Genomic DNA, 19132 nt, shown 5'->3' on the forward strand with positions numbered 1-19132 from the left:
CAGCTCCTTGATTACCTGCCCTATATGTCATCCCTTTGGTTTCTTCCCCAGTCATCATTGTTTGTTTCATGTCGGTGTGCTGGTCGTGTTTTGTTCATTTATTTACTAAAAATGTAGTCACTCCCTGATCTTGCTTTCCCGACTCTCAGTGTACACCGTTACATTTGTGGTTGAATCTGGATGATATTCACTTCTCAACTGAAAGACCTTACAGACACAGACATGCGGTAGTCCTTCAAAATGAATGTTAAACACACAGTGAGTCCATGCAACTTATTATGCACATTTTTACTCCTGAACTTATTTAGGCTTGCCAAAACAAAGGGGTTGAATCCTTATTGACTCAAGACATCATTCATTTTTTCATTTTTTATTCATTTGTAAAAACAATTCCACTTTGAGATTACAGGATAGGGTGTGTAAACCAGTAACACAAAAATATCAATTTAATCAATTTTATATTCAGGCTGTAACACAACAACGTGTGGGAATACCTTCTAAAGGCAATGTAGTTAAGTGCTTTAAGTTTATACATATCACTAAATTATGAATTGTTTCCAGTTTAGTAAAGTGTAATATATATATAATGTATATTTCTAAACTGACTCGGTACAAAAGTATTTGTTCTGAAACGTGACTACTGAAGCTCAAGGAGAGTAAAGGATGAGAATGAAATAGGCTTCAGTGTAAAACATTTCCTGGACTAAAAGATCTGGTCCCACATGTCTGTTGGCTCAGTTGCAGTCCGAGTCAGGTGTCATCTACAGAGGATGATAAAAACATCAATATGAGCAAAATGTCTTTAATGGATGCAAAACTACCATTGGTCAGAGGCACAAAATAAATGCCATCATGATGACATTGGAATGAATGTGCGTATTACAAATTCAATCTCAAGGGATTAAAGCATTTTTTGAGGATGTTGCCTACTGGTCAGGAAATTTAGCACACTACAGACAATCATGCATACATGAGCCCCATGCTGAAAACACAAAACAGTTGTACTGCACGTGGTACTATAAGTTACTACAGTAGGTACGGTTTGCCAGCAGCAGTGATTATTTTGCACAATTGAAACGTCACCCACAGCCTGTTATTACTAACAAAGACATGCTTATTCGGAGAAAGGGGCACCATTCACAATACCTGAAAGTCTTCAGCTAAAAACTCTCTGAGATCAGACGCCTGAGGCAAGTAGTGTGATAAAGAACAATAATGGACGAGAAATGCAAGAGACTTATTCGCAAATGATGGCATTGTTCATCAATTCTTAGTTTTTGGCATCAGACTGCAATTGAATAGAATAAACTTTTTTTAAACACCAGAGGGAAAGTTTGACTCACCACAGCATCAATATCCTTAGGACTACTCCAACACTGGAGCACTGGTGCAACGCTCCTCTTCAGCTCTCCGAACACGTCTGGCGACATGGGCATCATGTTGTCTTGCAGTCTAGACGGGTGACTAGAACACATTGTGAAAACAACAGTTAAGTCAGATTGTCAACTCATACTCAAACCAGACTATAGTCGAAAATACAAATACAGTATTTATGGCATCTTCACCTTTAACGAAATGAATATGGAGTATTATGAAGGGTACTCTAGACTTACACTTCGGACACTGATATGAGTTCTGTCTTCATGTATCCTGTGACGCTGGAACCCTCCACATCCATGGGCTCCGATGCTGAAAAAGAAAACAAAATGGTGGAAGAGTGATATAAAGACCACTTGTCCCAGATCTGTTTGTGGTTTATAGCCAACTCCTATGGTCGTTCAACGCTATACAGGAGAAAAATGATTCAAGAGGTTGGCCATAAAACACAACCCCAATGGTCTACCAAACAGACATCCGGATCCTTACAGGGGCTTTGTGTAAATCAAAAATAGCACTACAAGTTGCACGATTGAGGAGCAAACTGAAGAGAGAAGAATTTTCAGCCACTCTTTGTGGGACAATGGAAGTAGATTTCAGTAATGCTTCTTTATTTCGGGACCAACCATAAGTAAAATGTATACACGTATGACTAAGTCGCTTTGGATAAAAGCGTCCGCTAAATGGCATATACTATTTATTATAATATTCAGGGGATTGAAACAGTGGGTCGCTGGCTGCTTACCCTCGGAGGCCCTGGTGTAGTACTTCCCGAAGGACTTGTCTTTGGGGATGTCTGGGTAGAGGAAACGGAGTGGGTTCTCTGGGATGTTCTCAGCTGCCATCACCTTGTAGGTTCGGATGATGTCAGGCAGAGAGACGGCAGACAGCTCCTTCTTGGTGTAGGGCTCCACTGCATGGAATACAGGCTTATCTGCGAAACACACACATCAAAATATATCAACCTTTTAATTGGAATTGCCTACAGGGCTGCTGTGTGTGTGTGTTTTCACAGACTCACCGTATAGGTCGTGTTCCACCCAAGTGAATGTGATGGCTCCGTCTCTGCTACTCTCACTGAAGCGCAGCAGGAACGTGCCTGGACACTTCCCAGTCAGCATGGCCTTCTCCCTCTCCTTACTCACAAAGCCCAGGATGCAACTGTAGTGGGAGAGAACAAGAGAATAAACAACATTTCTTCACTTTATATTATGTTTATTTGACAGGGGAAATTCACATTGTTCAACAATTCTGTAAATGTACAGTGCATTTGGAAAGTATTCAAACCCCTTGACTTTTTCCACATTTTGTTACGTTAAAGCCTTATACTATAATGGATTAAATTGTTTTTTTCATCATCAATCTACCTCATAATGGGGCGGCAGGTAGCCTAGTGGTTAGAGGGTTGGGCCAGTAACAGAAAGGTTGCTGGATCGAATCCTCGAGCTGACAAGGTAAAAATCTGTCATTCTGCCCATGAACAAGGCAGTTAACCCATTGTTCCCCGGTAGGCAGTCATTGTAAATAAGAATGTGTTCTTAACTGACTTGCCAGGTTAAATAAAGTTTCATAAAACATTTTTTTTTAATAATAATGACAAAGCAGAAACAGGTTATTAGAAATGATTACAAATAAAAAACTGTATTCAGACCCTTTACTCAGTACTTTGCTGAAGCACCGTTGGATACGATTACAGCCTCGAGTCTTCTTGGGTATGATGCTACAAGCTTGGCACACCTGTATTTGGGGAGTTTCTCCCATTCTTCTCTGCAGATCCTCTCAAGTTCTGTCAGGTTGGATGGGGAGTGTCATTGCACAGCTATTTTCAAGTCTCTCCAGTCTCTCCGGTTCAGGTCCTGAGCGCTCTGGAGAAGGTTTTCATCAATAATCTCTCTGTACTTTGCTCTGTTCATCTTTCTCTCCATCCTGACTAGTCTCCCAGTCCCTGCCACTGAAAAACATCCCCACAACATGATGCTGCCACCACCATGCTTCACCGGTGCCAGGTTTCCTCCAGACGTGACGCTTGGCATTCAGGCCAAAGAGTTCAATCTTGGTTTTATCAAATCAAATTTGATTTGTCACATGTGACGAATACAACAGGTCCTTACAGTCAAATGCTTACTTACAAGTCCTCTGAAGCAGGCTGACCATCTCTGTTGGCACCATCATACAAGGGCTTTTTTTATGTATTATTTCTTACATTGTTAGCCCAGAAAATCTCAAGTGTTGTTTCATACAGCGGGGAAGAACTATTGGATATAAAACTTACCAACATTACGACCAGGAATACAACTTTCCTGAAGCAGATCCTTTTGTTCGGACCTCCTCCCTGGATCTTATCCCAGAGGCCGATCCAAAACAACGCGGTCGCCGCAGGAGAGGCAGACGGAGCGGCCTACTGGTCAGACTGAGAAGGTGAGCACACCATACACCGCTTCCGAGCATATTACTTGCGAATGTCCAATCTCTAGACAACAAGGTGGACGAAATTAGGGCACGAGTTGCCTTCCAGAGAGTCATCAGAGATTGTAACATTCTCTGTTTTATGGAAACATGGCTCACTAGGGATACGTTGTCAGAGTCGGTACAGCCACCCGGTTTCTTCACGCATCGCACCAACAGAAACAAACAACTCTCTGGTAAGAAGGGCGGGGGTGTATGCCTTATGATTAACGACTCATGGTGTGACCATAACAACATACAGGAACTTAAGTCCTTTTGTTCACCTGACCTAGAATTCCTTACAATCAAATGCAGACCACATTATCTACCAAGACAATTCTCTTCGATTATAGTCAGGTATAGCCTGGTATAGAGGTTCTGGATGGCAAGAAGCTTAGCACCGGTGATGTACTGGGCCGTACGCACTACCCTCTGTAGTGCCTTGCGATCGGAGGCCGAGCAGTTTCCATACCAGGCAGTGATGCAACCCGTCAGGATGCTCTCGATGGTGCAGTTGTTGAACCTTTTGAGGATCTGAGGATCCATGCCAAATCTTTTCAGTCTCCTGAGGTGGAATAGGTTTTGTTGTGCCCTCTTCACGACTGTCTTAGTGTGCATGGACCATGTTAGTTTGTTGGTGATGTGGACGCCAAGGAACTTGAAGCTCTCAACCTGCTCCACTACAGCCCCATCGATGAGAATGGGGGCGTGCTTGGTCCTCCTTTTCCTGTTGTCCACAATCATCTCCTTTGTTGATCACGTACGTTTGTCCAAAACAGCTGTGGTCCTTCAGCGGGTTGCTGAAATTCATACTTTTAATACAAACTTTTATTGAATACAAACACCGACCTCTTCCATTTTTACAAGAATCGACTGATGGTGACTCAATGTTGTTGTTACCAAATCCCTCGACCAGTTATTAAAGCAACTCTGCCTCGACATAAGAGAACTGAATTGAACGTTCCTCAACTAATTAGAGCTTAACAGTGTAATTGTTTGCTTTTGTGCTGAGAAATTTTGCAGATGCAGCTCTAACAGAATGAAGTCTGTTGCGGCAAGCTATAGATACCATTCTGCCAACTCTCCGATAATGTTCAACCGACTGATAATGAAATAACTCACCCATCGTTCCACAGGGACAGCAGGTGTCTCTTGATGAGATCCAGGATAGCTTCGATCCACAGCCAGAAGGGAAAGCTCTTCTCACTGAGACTCTACAGTAGACAATTTGTTTTCAGATGTCTAGATGGATTACTAGGTCCTTCTATATTGTTGTGTCTGTGAACTGTAAAGATGTTGTATTCTGTATATTGTAGTCACCTACCTTACAGAACTTGGTCCAGGGGATAAGGCCCTCAGGATTCCTCTGTGCTTTCTGGCCTGTTAGAAAATGTTTACCTCATCATCCAAATATAGGGATTTTGTAAATCAACTAATAACATTATTAGAAGTATGATAACATAACACAAGCCAATCCCCCATCATGACTCACCCAGTAGTTTGTCGGCCAGCATGCCCAGCTGCTCTTCATTGAGTCCCCTCTTGGTGACAGAGGAGAACTGCCAGCTCAGCACCTCGGACAGCTGACCCCAGGACGCTACAGGAGGGCTCAGGAAGAACTTCAGGTTCTGGGACAGACCAGGGAAAAAAGCAAGACATAAAAGGAGAGCAGTGCGTTTGTGTACTGTCAATTTTTTATCTGATTTAGACTGGCTAATGGGTGGGCCTTCTGAACAGGTCTCTCTTGCAATGAGATTTGATCTCAATGCAAATAAATGAAGTATAAATAAAGGTTAAATGAAATGAAGGCACTGTACTCCACCTTGGGCTCGCTGGTCAGCATGTTGTACCACAGGATGGAGGCCCAGCCACTGGGCAGCTGGCTGACGTTGGAGATGACCACGATGGGCAGGGAGATGGTCTAAGAAGGACCAGAGGCCAGAGAAAGTCAACGTCGAATGAAATTAGGTCAGAGTGCTGTTGGATCTCATGAAAATGGGAGTGCAGACCTAGTATAAAGCGAAGCCAGTTCAGATAGTGAACCTGAGTGCCCGCCTCAGCTTTGATTGCTAGTATGCGTTTGCTTCTTTTGCTGCATTGACGCTGCTGCTGTAACTAGACGTTTCTCGCTGTACTGCGGTTTTCTGATATGAATTGTCTTTGCGAATGCTCGCTAGCTGTGGTTGAACCCCGCCCGCATCATTCAATATGCTCAAGTGGCACGTCTGGCTGCTGAGAGGATGTCACTGACTGTGAGGATCAATCCACGTCGCCGCTCTACTGTTGTCAATAGCGGTTACAACTAGCTAAAGTATTGTATACTTTTGTTTGTTTCCAATGTCAGCTTCGGGCAGAGTCTGTGCGCTCGGTTAACACACCCCATCACAGAGAAATCTGCTCGCCCATACAGGAGGAAGTAACCTACACTAGCCTTTATGGGTCGATATACAGCGAGTACGAATGTTTTCTTGATGACATGAGCAAGATGGTGCTCATCACGGCGATTTGATAGTATTTGGTCTTAAGTGGCCGCTAATTTGTTTAGTGCAGCAATCAATCTAGATAGTAGCCTATTATGTGTCGAGCGGGACACCAGACCGCTGCAAGACACTGTAGTATCAGCTATACATTTACGGTGTCTTCCAGTCACATTAGCTAGTGTGACTTGCACCGGCAGTCACACTTACAATTTCGTACATATTCTGACTGTAGGTTTATCATTCTGGAACCTTTCTTTATACATTTTAGCTAAAAACACTCAATTTAACGTGCAGGTCTGAAATAGTGTGCAATTATAGCTATACCTGCAGCTTCTGTTCCGAGCAAACTAATATGCAGGCATATTTCAACATCTATTTGGTCTATCTCTTCTTGTTATCAGGTCATCATCGATCTTCTCTCAGGGCTTAGCGGAATATACGTTAGACATAGCCATCAGCTCAGGTAGAACTTATTGTAGACCTAGGTTTTAGATAGTCATGTCACTCTCACTTCTGTGCATGCACCAGACACATCAGCTACTGCTAGATGTAGCAGGCAAATTAAATGGTACACGTGGTTACACATAGCTACCGTTTAGTTGCGGTTTTAGGGGGTTGTTAGTATACTGCATGTTTTATGTTTTGTGCGTAGCCTAATCAGGATCAATCGTACCGCTACTGTCATTGCCTACGGAGAAGCGTATCTCTCCTCTCTCAGTAACACAAGTTTGAGTCTAAGTTAAGGCAAAAGTGTTGTAGTTGCATTGCACTTTTCCAGAGGCGGTCCGTATGATGGCTTAAAGGGTTCTTCAGTGTGAAATACACTCAAATGTTCCTTCCCTTTAATCTTGCATGATCTCCTAAGTATTGTTTGCATTGTGGACACTCGCATGTTAACCGTACTCTCATACAGTGACTTGCGAAAAGTATTCACCCCCCAAGGCATTTTTCCTATTTTGTTGTTACATCCTGGAATTAAAATATATTTTTTGGGGGGGTTTGTATCATTTGATTTAAACAACATTCCTACCACTTTTAAGATGGAAAATATTTTTTATTGTGAAACAAACAAATAAGAAAAAAAAAAAGAACTTGGCGTAAATAACTATTCACCCCCCCAAAGTCAATACTTTGTAGAGCCACCTTTTGCAGCAATTACAGCTGCAAGGCTCTTGACGTATGTCTCTATAAGCTTGGCACATCTAACCACTGGGATTCTTGCCCATTCTTCAAGGCAAAAGCTCCTTCAAGTTGAATGGGTTCCGCTGGTGTACAGCAATCTTTAAGTCATAACACAGATTCTCAATTGGACTGAGGTCTAGGCTTTGACTAGGCCATTCCAAGACATTCAAATGTTTCCCCTTAAATCACTCAAGTGTTGCTGTAGCAGTATGCTTAGGGTCATTGTTCTGCTGGAAGGTGAACCTCCGTCTCAGTCTCAAATCTCTGGAAGACTGAAACAGGTTTCCCTCAAGAATTTCCCTGTATTTAGCACCATCCACCATTCCTTCAATTCTGACCTGTTTCCCAGTCCCTGTCGATGAAAAACATCCCCACAGCATTATGCTGCCACCATCACGCTTCATTGTGTTCTCGGGGTGATGAGAGGTGTTGGGTTTGCACCAGACATAGCGTTTTCCTAAATGGCCAAAAAGCTCAATTTTAGTCTCATCTGACCAGATTACCTTCTTCCATATGTTTGGAGAGTCTCCCACATGCCTTTTTGTGAACACCAAACGTGTTTGCTTATTCTTTCTTTAAGCAATGGCTTTTTTTCTCGCCACTCTTCCGTAAAGCCCAGCTCTGTGGAGTGTGGTCTTATGGACAGATACTCAACAGATACTCAAATCTCCTCTGTGGAGCTTTGCAACTCCTTCAGGTTTATCTTTGGTCTCTTTGTTGCCTCTCTGATTAATGCCCTCCTTGCCTGGTCTGTGAGTTTTGGTGGGCGGTTTGCTGTGGTGCCATATTCTTTTCATTTTTTAATCATGTATTTAATGGTTCTCCGTGGGATGTTCAAAGTTTCAGATATTTTTTTTATAACCCAACCCTGATCAGTATTTCTCCACAACTTTGTCCCTGACCTGTTTGGAGAGCTCCTTGGTCTTCATAGTGTCGCTAGCTTGGTGATGCCCCTTGCTTAGTGGTGTTGCAGACTCTGTGGCCTTTCAGAACAGGTGTATATATACTGAGATCATGTGACACTTAAATAAAGTCAACCTGTGTGCAGTCTCACTAAATATGTGACTTCTGAATGTAATTGGTAGCACCAGATATTATTTAGGGGCTTCATAGTAAAGGGGGTGAATACATATGAACACACCACTTTTCCATTTTGTATTTACATTTTTTGTTGTTGAAACAAGCACTTTTTAAAATTTCACTTCACCAATTTTGGCCATTTTGTGTATGTCCATTACATGAAATCCAAATAAAAATCCATTTAAATTACAGGTTGTAATGCAACAAAATAGGAAAAACGCCAAGGGGGATGAATACTTTTGCAAGGCACCCCTAGATGAAAGAGATGACAAAGCACTGTTAAGTTCTGCTGACGACGACTGATGTTCCATGCTAATTCTTTCATGTTATGCTACCTGGATACTGCGCACGGGCGGGACCTGGCAAACCTCTGTTCAACATTGACGCTGGCAACGGATGACAAGATACTGGAACTAATCATGGCTCTGGTTCCTTCGTCGTTGAGAGCTCCTAAACTGCGATGAGTTTAACTGCCAGTACCGTGCCTCATTAAGTTTGCTATGACGGAGTCAGCCGTGGTCAATAGCCTACATGTTGCCGTATTTGCTGGCTACTTGATATAAAGTACATTCCATATGCAGTGCCTTCGGAAAGTATTCAGACCCCTTGACTTTTTCCACATTGTCACGTTAAAGCCTTATTCCAAAATTGATTAAATATTATAATATACAGTGGGGCAAAAAAGTATTTAGTCAGCCACCAATTGTGCAAGTTCTCCCACTTAAAAATATGAGAGAGGCCTGTAATTTTCATCATAGGTACACTTTAACTATGACTATAGTTTGCGAGGATCTGCAGAGAAGAATGGGAGAAACTCCCCAAATACAGGTGTGCCAAGTTTGTAGCGTCCTACCCAAGAAGACTCGATGCTGTAATCGCTGCCAAAGGTGCTTCGAAAAAGTACTGAGCAAAGGGTCTGAATGCTTGTCATACAGTGCCTTGCGAAAGTATTCAGCCCCCTTGAACTTTGCGACCTTTTGCCACATTTCAGGCTTCAAACATAAAGATATAAAACTGTATTTTTTTGTGAAGAATCAACAACAAGTGGGACACAATCATGAAGTGGAACGACATTTATTGGATATTTCAAACTTTTTTAACAAATGAAAAACTGAAAAATTGGGCGTGCAAAATTATTCAGCCCCTTTACTTTCAGTGCAGCAAACTCTCTCCAGAAGTTCAGTGAGGATCTCTGAATGATCCAATGTTGACCTAAATGACTAATGATGATAAATACAATCCACCTGTGTGTAATCAAGTCTCCGTATAAATGCACCTGCACTGTGATAGTCTCAGAGGTCCGTTAAAAGCGCAGAGAGCATCATGAAGAACAAGGAACACACCAGGCAGGTCCGAGATACTGTTGTGAATAAGTTTAAAGCCGGATTTGGATACAAAAAGATTTCCCAAGCTTTAAACATCCCAAGGAGCACTGTGCAAGCGATAATATTGAAATGGAAGGAGTATCAGACCACTGCAAATCTACCAAGACCTGGCCGTCCCTCTAAACTTTCAGCTCATACAAGGAGAAGACTGATCAGAGATGCAGCCAAGAGGCCCATGATCACTCTGGATGAACTGCAGAGATCTACAGCTGAGGTGGGAGACTCTGTCCATAGGACAACAATCAGTCGTATATTGCACAAATCTGGCCTTTATGGAAGAGTGGCAAGAAGAAAGCCATTTCTTAAAGATATCCATAAAAAGTGTTGTTTAAAGTTTGCCACAAGCCACCTGGGAGACACACCAAACATGTGGAAGAAGGTGCTCTGGTCAGATGAAACCAAAATTGAACTTTTTGGCAACAATGCAAAACGTTATGTTTGGCGTAAAAGCAACACAGCTCATCACCCTGAACACACCATCCCCACTGTCAAACATGGTGGTGGCAGCATCATGGTTTGGGCCTGCTTTTCTTCAGCAGGGACAGGGAAGATGGTTAAAATTGATGGGAAGATGGATGGAGCCAAATACAGGACCATTCTGGAAGAAAACCTGATGGAGTCTGCAAAAAACCTGAGACTGGGACGGAGATTTGTCTTCCAACAAGACAATGATCCAAAACATAAAGCAAAATCTACAATGGAATGGTTCAAAAATAAACATATCCAGGTGTTAGAATGGCCAAGTCAAAGTCCAGACCTGAATCCAATCAAGAATCTGTGGAAAGAACTGAAAACTGCTGTTGACAAATGCTCTCCATCCAACCTCACTGAGCTCGAGCTGTTTTGCAAGGAGGAATGGGAAAAAATTTCAGTCTCTCGATGTGCAAAACTGATAGAGACATACCCCAAGCGACTTACAGCTGTAATCGCAGCAAAAGGTGGCGCTACAAAGTATTAACTTAAGGGGGCTGAATCATTTTGCACGCCCAATTTTTCAGTTTTTGATTTGTTAAAAAAGTTTTAAATATCCAATAAATGTCGTTCCACTTCATGATTGTGTCCCACTTGTTGTTGATTCTTCACAAAAATACAGTTTTATATCTTTGTTTGAAGCCTGAAATGTGGCAAAAGGTCGCAAAGTTCAAGGGGGCCGAATACTTTCGCAAGGCACTGTATCAGTTTTTTAATTGAAACAATTTTAGAATAAGGCTGTAACGTAACAAATAAAGTCAAGGGGTCTGAATAGTTTCTGAAGGCATTGTAGCTGCAGGTTGTTGACCGGCTCATATTGCTTAAGTTTGCTTGTTCGATAAGGAGATATTTTTATGTAGACCCGTCAGATGATTACTCATTTAGTTTCAGTGAGAGCACCCGGCGGTGCGTCTCCACGGCGGTTGGGTTCGTACTGCTTACGGTTGCTAGTTAGATAGGACGTAGATACTAAGATGACAGCTCGTCTTGCCTCAAGCGAGGGTACCCAGTGTCACATGAGAACTGTAAGTCATGTGTTGCACAGCGCATTCTACACATGGTTGATATTCACACATAGTATAGTCTTGTAATTGTAGGATGACTTAGCTGGTCTATTTGATCATGTCTCAACGGCGCTTTCTGCAGTAGCGACACATGTGTGTCTGGTGTATGGTTCTGCCATTTTGGGGGATTGGTATAGTTTGTAGGTAATTTTATATATTGACACTTTGCTGGGGCAGTGAGCTACCCTGAAGAAGCCTATTTCGACCAAGACTTGCATTATTCAATCTTTAATAAATGGTAAAATAAAATAAAAAAGATTTCTACTTGGCGTTTCCTTTCTGAACTATATTGCAGATCACTTACCTCTAGTTTGATTTCCAGACCTGACTGGTTGAGTTCCGACTCAAAGCAGATGCAGTGCAGCTCCTCTGTCACAATGAGAGGCCCCTGGAATAACACGGTCAGACAGCAACACATTAGGGGCTAACGTCCCAATTGTCTCGCCTTCCTCCAAAAGTCTGCACTTGTTCACTTCCCTGATTTGAAAGGAAAATGACTGGTATAAGAAATATGATGGAAACTCCTTCCGAACCATACCAATTCAATGCTTTTAGATTTGTGGGAAGTGGCGAACGAGCGCACACTTCAGGAGAAAGAAGATATTATCGGGACGCACTCACATCTATCGGAATGAGCTGACTGTAACCGATTACCTTGTCATTATAGGCCAGTCATATAACCCAGCTATCAATCTGCAGGTCGTCTCTTACCTCATTTGTTCGGTTGCCAGCTACTTTCTGCTCTTTCAGTTGCTGTGTTGAGACCAGAGAATAAACTGTAAGGAGTGATGACAGTGCAGGTCCAAATGGACAATTGGGACAACTCATTCAGAAGCAGTGCCCTGTATGCTATTTGTAAATTGTGTAAACATACCAAGTGCCGAAACTCTGCAGCCAAGCTTCCATTTGACTCCTCCATATTCATAACTTTTGTGTTGGTGCCCAATATGTTAAACTTACGAAACCCTTTCTTTTCTGTAACGTCCCTGGAGAGAAAACGCAATGTGCATTCCCCCTTTAGTTATGTATTCACATCACAAATTCAAGAGAAGAGCATAACAACGCACAAACATATTCTACCACACTCCTTTACTTACTTGTCAAACAAAGCTTTCACTTTGAGTTGATAGTTGAATTCCGGGAGCTTCACAAGAAATCTAGAGAGGAAATACAAATCAAAACTTAACCAGGTCTGGACAGATCAATAGGAACTACAGATGGGAGGAACTACAGTGCTGTTGTGTTTGTGCTTACCTGAGCTTGACAGTGAACTGCACCTGTGTCTTCAGCACCAGAGTTCTCTGTGGATGTGTGGGCATACAGGGCTGTCTCTCTACCACCAAGGAACTAAGACACACCACAGAGACACAAGGAATTTTGAGGTGATATACTCTATAGAGGCATTTAGATATTCTTCAAGAACAAATGGGTAGAATATACAGTATATATATATACACTGCTCAAAAAAATAAAGGGAACACTTAAACAACACAATGTAACTCCAAGTCAATCACACTTCTGTGAAATCAAACTGTCCACTTAGGAAGCAACACTGATTGACAATAAATGTCACATGCTGTTGTGCAAATGGAATAGACAACAGGTGGAAATTCTAGGCAATTAGCAAGACACACCCAATAAAGGAGTGGTTCTGCAGGTGATAACCACAGACCACTTCTCAGTTCCTATGCTTCCTGGCTGATGTTTTGGTCCCTTTTGAATGCTGCCGGTGCTTTCACTCTAGTGGTAGCATGAGACGGAGTCTACAACCCACACAAGTGGCTCAGGTAGTGCAGCTCGTCCAGGATGGCACATCAATGCGAGCTGTGGCAAGAAGGTTTGCTGTGTCTGTCAGCGTAGTGTCCAGAGCATGGAGGCCAGTACATCTGGAGACGTGGAGGGGGAGGGCAACAACCCAGCAGCAGGACCGCTACCTCCGCCTTTGTGCAAGGAGGAGCACTGCCAGAGCCCTGCAAAATGACCTCCAGCAGGCCACAAATGTGCATGTGTCTGCTCAAACGGTCAGAAACAGACTCCATGAGAGTGGTATGAGGGCCCGACGTCCACAGGTGGGGGTTGTGCTTACAGCCCAACACCATGCAGAACGTTTGGCATTTGCCAGAGAACACCAAGATTGGCAAATTCACCACTGGCGCCCTGTGCTCTTCACAGATGAACGCAGGTTCACGCTGAGCACATGTGACAGACGTGACAGTCTGGAGACGCCGTGGAGAACGTTCTGCTGCCTGCAACATTCTCCAGCATGACCGGTTTGGCGGTGGGTCAGTCATGGTATGGGGTGGCATTTCTTTGGGGGGCCGCACAGCCCTCCATGTGCTCGCCAGAGGTCGCCTGACAGCCATTAGGTACCAAGATGAGATCCTCAGACCCCTTGTGAGACCATATGCTGGTGCGGTTGGCCCTGGGTTCCTCCTAATGCAAGACAATGCTAGACCTCATGTGGCTGGAGTGTGTCAGCAGTTCCTGCAAGAGGAAGGCATTGATGCTATGGACTGGCCCACCCGTTCCCCAGACCTGAATCCAATTGAGCACATCTGGGACATCATGTCTCGCTCCATCCACCAACAGACTGTCCAGGAGTTGGCGGATGCTTTAGTCCAGGTCTGGGAGGAGATCCCTCAGGGCACCATCCGCCACCTCATCAGGAGCATGCCCAGGCGTTGTAGGGAGGTCATACAGGCACGTGGAGGCCACACACATTACTGAGCCTCATTTTGACTTGTTTTAAGGACATTACATCAAAGTTGGATCATCCTGTAGTGATGTTTTCCACTTTAATTTTGAGTGTGACTCCAAATCCAGACCTCCATGGGTTGATAAATTTGATTTCCATTGATCATTTTTGTGTGATTTTGTTGTCAGCACATTCAACTATGTAAAGAAAAAAGTATTTAATAAGAATATTTCATTCATTCAGATCTAGGATGTGTTATTTTAGTGTTCCCTTAATTTTTTTGAGCAGTGTATATACAGTGGGGATAACAAGTATTTGATACACTGCCGATTTTGCAGGTTTTCCTACTTACAAAGCATGTAGAGGTCTGTAATTTTATCATAGGTACACTTCAACTGTGAGAGACAGAATCTAAAACAAAAATCCAGAAAATCACATTGTATGATTTTTAAGTCATTCATTTGCATTTTATTGCATGACATAAGTATTTGATGCATCAGAAAAGCAGAACTTAATATTTGGTACAGAAACCTGTGTATGCAATTACAGAGATCATACATTTCCTGTAGTTCTTGACCAGGTTTGCACACACTGCAGCAGGGATTTTGGCCCACTCCTCCATACAGATCTTCTCCAGATCCTTCAGGTTTCGGCGCTGTCGCTGGGCAATATGGACTTTCAGCTCCCTCCAAAGATTTTCTATTGGGTTCAGGTCTGGAGACTGGCTAGGCCACTCCAGGACCTTGAGATGCTTCTTACGGAGCCACTCCTTAGTTGCCCTGGCTGTATGCTTCGGGTCGTTGTCATGCTGGAAGACCCAGCCATGACCCATCTTCAATGCTCTTACTGAGGGAAGGAGGTTGTTGGCCAAGATCTTGCGATACATGGCCCCATCCATCCTCCCCTCAATACAGTGCAGTCGTCCTGTCCCCTTTGCAGAAGAGCATCCCCAAAGACTGATGTTTCCACCTCCATGCTTCACGGTTGGGATGGCGTTCTTGGGGTTGTACTCATCCGTCTTCTTCCTCCTAACACGGCGAGTGGAGTTTAGACCAAAAATCTCTATTTTTGTCTCATCAGACCACATGACCTTCTCCCATTCCTCCTCTGGATCATCCAGATGGTCATTGGCAAACTTCAGACGGGCCTGGACATGCGCTGGCTTGAGCAGGGGGACCTTGCATGCGCTGCAGGCTTTCAATCCATGACGGCGTAGTGTGTTACTAATGGTTTTCTTTGAGACTGTGGTCCCAGCTCTCTTCAGGTCATTGACCAGGTCCTGCCGTGTAGTTCTGGGCTGATCCCTCACCTTCCTCATGATCATTGATGCCCCACGAGGTGAGATCTTGCATGGCGCCCCAGACCGAGGGTGATTGACCGTCATCTTGATCTTCTTCCATTTTCGAATAATTGCGCCAACAGTTGTTGCCTTCTCACCAAGCTACTTGCCTATTGTCCTGTAGCCCATCCCAGCCTTGTGCAGGTCTACAATTTTATCCCTGATGTCTTTACACAGCTCTGGTCTTGGCCATTGTGGAGAGGTTGGAGTCTGTTTGATTGAGTGTGTGGACAGGTGTCTTTTATACAGGTAACAAGTTCAAACAGGTGCAGTTAATACAGGTAATGGGTGGAGAACAGGAGGGCTTCTTAAAGAAAAACTAACAGGTCTGTGAGAGCCGGAGTTCTTACTGGTTGGTAGGTGATCAAATACTTATGTCATGCAATAAAATGCAAATTAATTACTTAAAAATCATACAATGTGATTGTAAAAATTACAGACCTCTACATGCTTTGTAAGTAGTAAAACCTGTAAAATCGGCAGCCACTATAGACCCGGGTTCGAGCCTGGGCTGTGTCACTGCCGGCCGCGACTGGGATAACCATGAGGCGGCGCACAATTGGCTAGTGTCGTCCGGGTTAAGGGAGGGTTTGGCCGGCTAGGATGTCCTTGTCCCAGCCGACTGGGATGTCCTTGTCCCGCATGCACCTGTGAAAAACACAATGGGTCTTTAACATTGGAATACAAGTGTGGTGTCACTCACTGTTCTAGGAGGTTCCGGAACAGTGCCAAGGCCCGCCCCTCCAGGAAGCCTTTCTGCTGTTTGATTGGGTCGTTGTCGTATGTGTACTTCTGCTCTAGTTCCTGGAGCTCCTTCAGCTGCTGCCTCACCTGCTGCAGGCTTTCTGCCACCGCTGTGAACCTACAGGGGAAGAAGAAGATGAAGCAGAATAAGAACAATACTTTATTTTGTTGGGTTCCTAAATTCATCTTTTTGCTTGATCAGACAAGAGATGCCCAAAAGAATGAACTAGTCTCCTCACCAGTTCTGCAGTTGGTCCAGACATGCGTTGGGTGGTCCTCCAATACAGGAGCTCTGCTGCCTCTTCTTCCACTCAGGCAGCTCCTCTGAGATCAAGTCTGATTGGATCGCCTCGGCCATGTTGAGCACCTCCGCCAACTGGCCAACCACTTCCTGTGGAGGAAATTAAGTAAAGTCCATGCAAGTCCATGCACATAAAGAACAGTTATTATCTACTCTTCAACGTGAGCAGGCTGGTTATTACTGGATAATACACGTTTTCACATATAGTTTGAGCTATAGTTCGACTATATTTGTTACATTGTCTTTTCCCCCCATTTGATCCGACTGGTTTCACATTGCCAAATGTCAAACAAACAAAAATTCCTCAACAAAACCATGTGTACGTAAAAGTCATTTGTTTAAATGCCAAATCGTTAAATCCATCTATGATTATTATGAATCGTCAATTGCGTGTCCAATCTTCCAACAACATGCAGGAGGAAACAGAGCGCAATATCTGCTATAACGGCAATGGGAATAGGCCATATTCAGCTATACCCCCGGTATAGCCCCCCGGCTCCCCTAACCTGCATTGGATGCGCTCATAAATGCGTTGCTACCCCCAAAATGTTTCAGAGATATCACTGATGATGCTGCATGCATTAAATCAAATGCTTGCAAGTCAAACCACCAAAAATAATGCAGAACTTATTTTCCTGTGTTTTGGCTGACTGAGTTCTCATCTGCAGCGAACCGCACCACATTATGAATTGAATTGGACCGAGACCACCCTTTTTGAGCGAACCACTGTGGATTGTTTAGTGCCCTCCCAAGCGCGGATATAGTGTTCACACCAGTCCAAACAAACCGAACTAAGGGGGTAAACGCACCAAACCAATTTGTTTGGAAAAAACACACCAAACCAATTTGGTATGAAAGCCCCTTTAGTCTCAACTCATATCTTCTGAATGACTAGAACACATGTAATTTTAGTGGTGCTTGAAGCGAAAACAATCGGTTAACATTCACAGTACAATGTCACGATAAAATGTCACTTTTTAACCTCATCATGACCCCTCTTACCACTCTCTTGAACTTCAGCTTGAAACACATCTCTACAATCTGCAGCTTCTCGTGTTCCAGCTGTTTGGGTGTCAGCCCGTTAATTTCGTGTTCTAAAGTGGGAGAAGGAAAAACATTCACTTACTGACTAAACCTGAAACACAGACCTGTAAATAAACGATCTATTACAGATTGAGAATAAAACATCTCACCTCTGTTCTTAAGAGTATTTTCCTTAAAGTCATGCTCATCTTGAAGGTATTCCAGAGACTTTATATTCTGATCCGCTTCCTAGCAAGTGAGATAAACACATTGGATCAGGTAGATGGCAAACCTGACATGCATGAACATGTACTGCAAATCACTGATGGAACTGTTCCACCAGGAAACAATCAACATCTAGTATATGATGGAAATGATAACTCACCTGAACCTTGTTTTTCATGTCTTTGACTTTGTTGTCCAGCTTTTGCTTCTCCAGAACCATGCTGGTCTGTGTGTTTTCTCTGTCGGTCTGAAGAGGAAAATACTGTTCATTTAACTGCACAGTTAAAGCATGTAAACACTCCAATATACAGTTATGTATCATCTACAATATCTGACAGCACGGATAGAGAAAGTCGTGTGGTGATTTTACTAATTACAATGTATGTCAATACAGTTCATGCAGGGCACCTCTATGCTTTTGGCAGCAGCCAAAATCCTCTGCTCCTCCTTCAGGTTTCTGGAGATGATCATGGCCATGTGAACGGGGTCCTCCTGAAAGCGGTCCTGGAAAAGTGGGTACTTTATTACCACAAACCCCAAAAACCATGCAGACACTGGGGTCATAACTTCCAGAATAAAAAATAAAAAAAAGTTCTTATAGATCATTCCTGTAACATACAAGCAATAAAGTATGGAAGGCCACTGGCAGTAAGGTCTGTCCTGAAAAGATGTAACTGAGATAATACTACACCTGGAGGTTTCTCTTGATCTTGCGGATGTTGTGTTGTAGCAGGAAGTTGTTTTCCAGGGCGAAGCGGCTGTGTTGGTCATCCAGCTGGGCTAGGAGGTCATGGAAACGTACTGTTGCTAAGGAGTCCTGAACAGCCACATTTTCCCTACAGAGTTTCAATCACAGGGGAAGAGATCAGATGAAGGGTATGAATAGACTACAGTAGAGAGTAGATCTTTATTTATCCATTATACAGCAGCGTCTCAGCATCACTAAAATAGAATAGAATGGAAGAGAACCGAATATGGTAGAATAGAACGTTTATTTATCCATTAAATACAGCAGACTCTCTCCTCCCATCACTGCTTACCAATCGATACTCTCAATCCACTTGCTGAGGTACTGTCTGATGTCCATGGGGAAGGAGTCATCATAGATCTGGTCGACTTGCTCCAGGTATTTAGACTCCAGTAGTTGCAGCTGGCACCACTGGGCCATCTGATCAAGGAGGAGTAACAGTGAGTTATTAAATGAGGCAATTAAATAAATGACAGTGGCAAGAAAAAGTATGTGAACCATTTGGAATTACCTGGATTTCTGCAAAAATTGGTCATAAAATTTGATCTGATCTTCATCTAAGTCACAACAGTA

The 19132-nt window shown here is 43.3% G+C and overlaps 1 protein-coding gene across 2 annotated transcripts in view; it reads right to left on the minus strand.

The window, feature by feature from the left end:
* Window positions 1-338: 338 nt before the first annotated feature.
* Window positions 339-19132, minus strand: part of LOC139413069 (signal transducer and activator of transcription 1-alpha/beta-like) — a 26840-nt gene continuing 8046 nt past the window's right edge. Inside the window, exons 2-24 of one of the 2 annotated variants that reach the window (XM_071160099.1) lie at window positions 18852-18979; window positions 18503-18647; window positions 18220-18315; window positions 17972-18058; window positions 17757-17835; window positions 17566-17657; window positions 16502-16653; window positions 16222-16380; window positions 12739-12831; window positions 12582-12641; window positions 12359-12470; window positions 12196-12237; window positions 11789-11872; window positions 5645-5743; window positions 5315-5450; window positions 5147-5202; window positions 4945-5036; window positions 2399-2538; window positions 2123-2311; window positions 1614-1689; window positions 1344-1464; window positions 1147-1185; window positions 355-761 (exon numbers count right to left, since the gene is read on the minus strand). In XM_071160099.1, coding sequence (XP_071016200.1) covers window positions 735-761; window positions 1147-1185; window positions 1344-1464; window positions 1614-1689; window positions 2123-2311; window positions 2399-2538; window positions 4945-5036; window positions 5147-5202; window positions 5315-5450; window positions 5645-5743; window positions 11789-11872; window positions 12196-12237; window positions 12359-12470; window positions 12582-12641; window positions 12739-12831; window positions 16222-16380; window positions 16502-16653; window positions 17566-17657; window positions 17757-17835; window positions 17972-18058; window positions 18220-18315; window positions 18503-18647; window positions 18852-18979 — 2304 coding nt within the window. In that variant the 3' untranslated portion in view covers window positions 355-734. Of the gene's footprint in view, window positions 762-1146; window positions 1186-1343; window positions 1465-1613; window positions 1690-2122; window positions 2312-2398; window positions 2539-4944; window positions 5037-5146; window positions 5203-5314; window positions 5451-5644; window positions 5744-11788; window positions 11873-12195; window positions 12238-12358; window positions 12471-12581; window positions 12642-12738; window positions 12832-16221; window positions 16381-16501; window positions 16654-17565; window positions 17658-17756; window positions 17836-17971; window positions 18059-18219; window positions 18316-18502; window positions 18648-18851; window positions 18980-19132 lie in introns of both variants that reach the window. The other variant, XM_071160100.1, reaches the window with a different exon arrangement.

The sequence above is a fragment of the Oncorhynchus clarkii genome, chromosome 7, assembly GCF_045791955.1.
Source record: "Oncorhynchus clarkii lewisi isolate Uvic-CL-2024 chromosome 7, UVic_Ocla_1.0, whole genome shotgun sequence".
Lineage (NCBI taxonomy): Eukaryota > Metazoa > Chordata > Actinopteri > Salmoniformes > Salmonidae > Oncorhynchus > Oncorhynchus clarkii.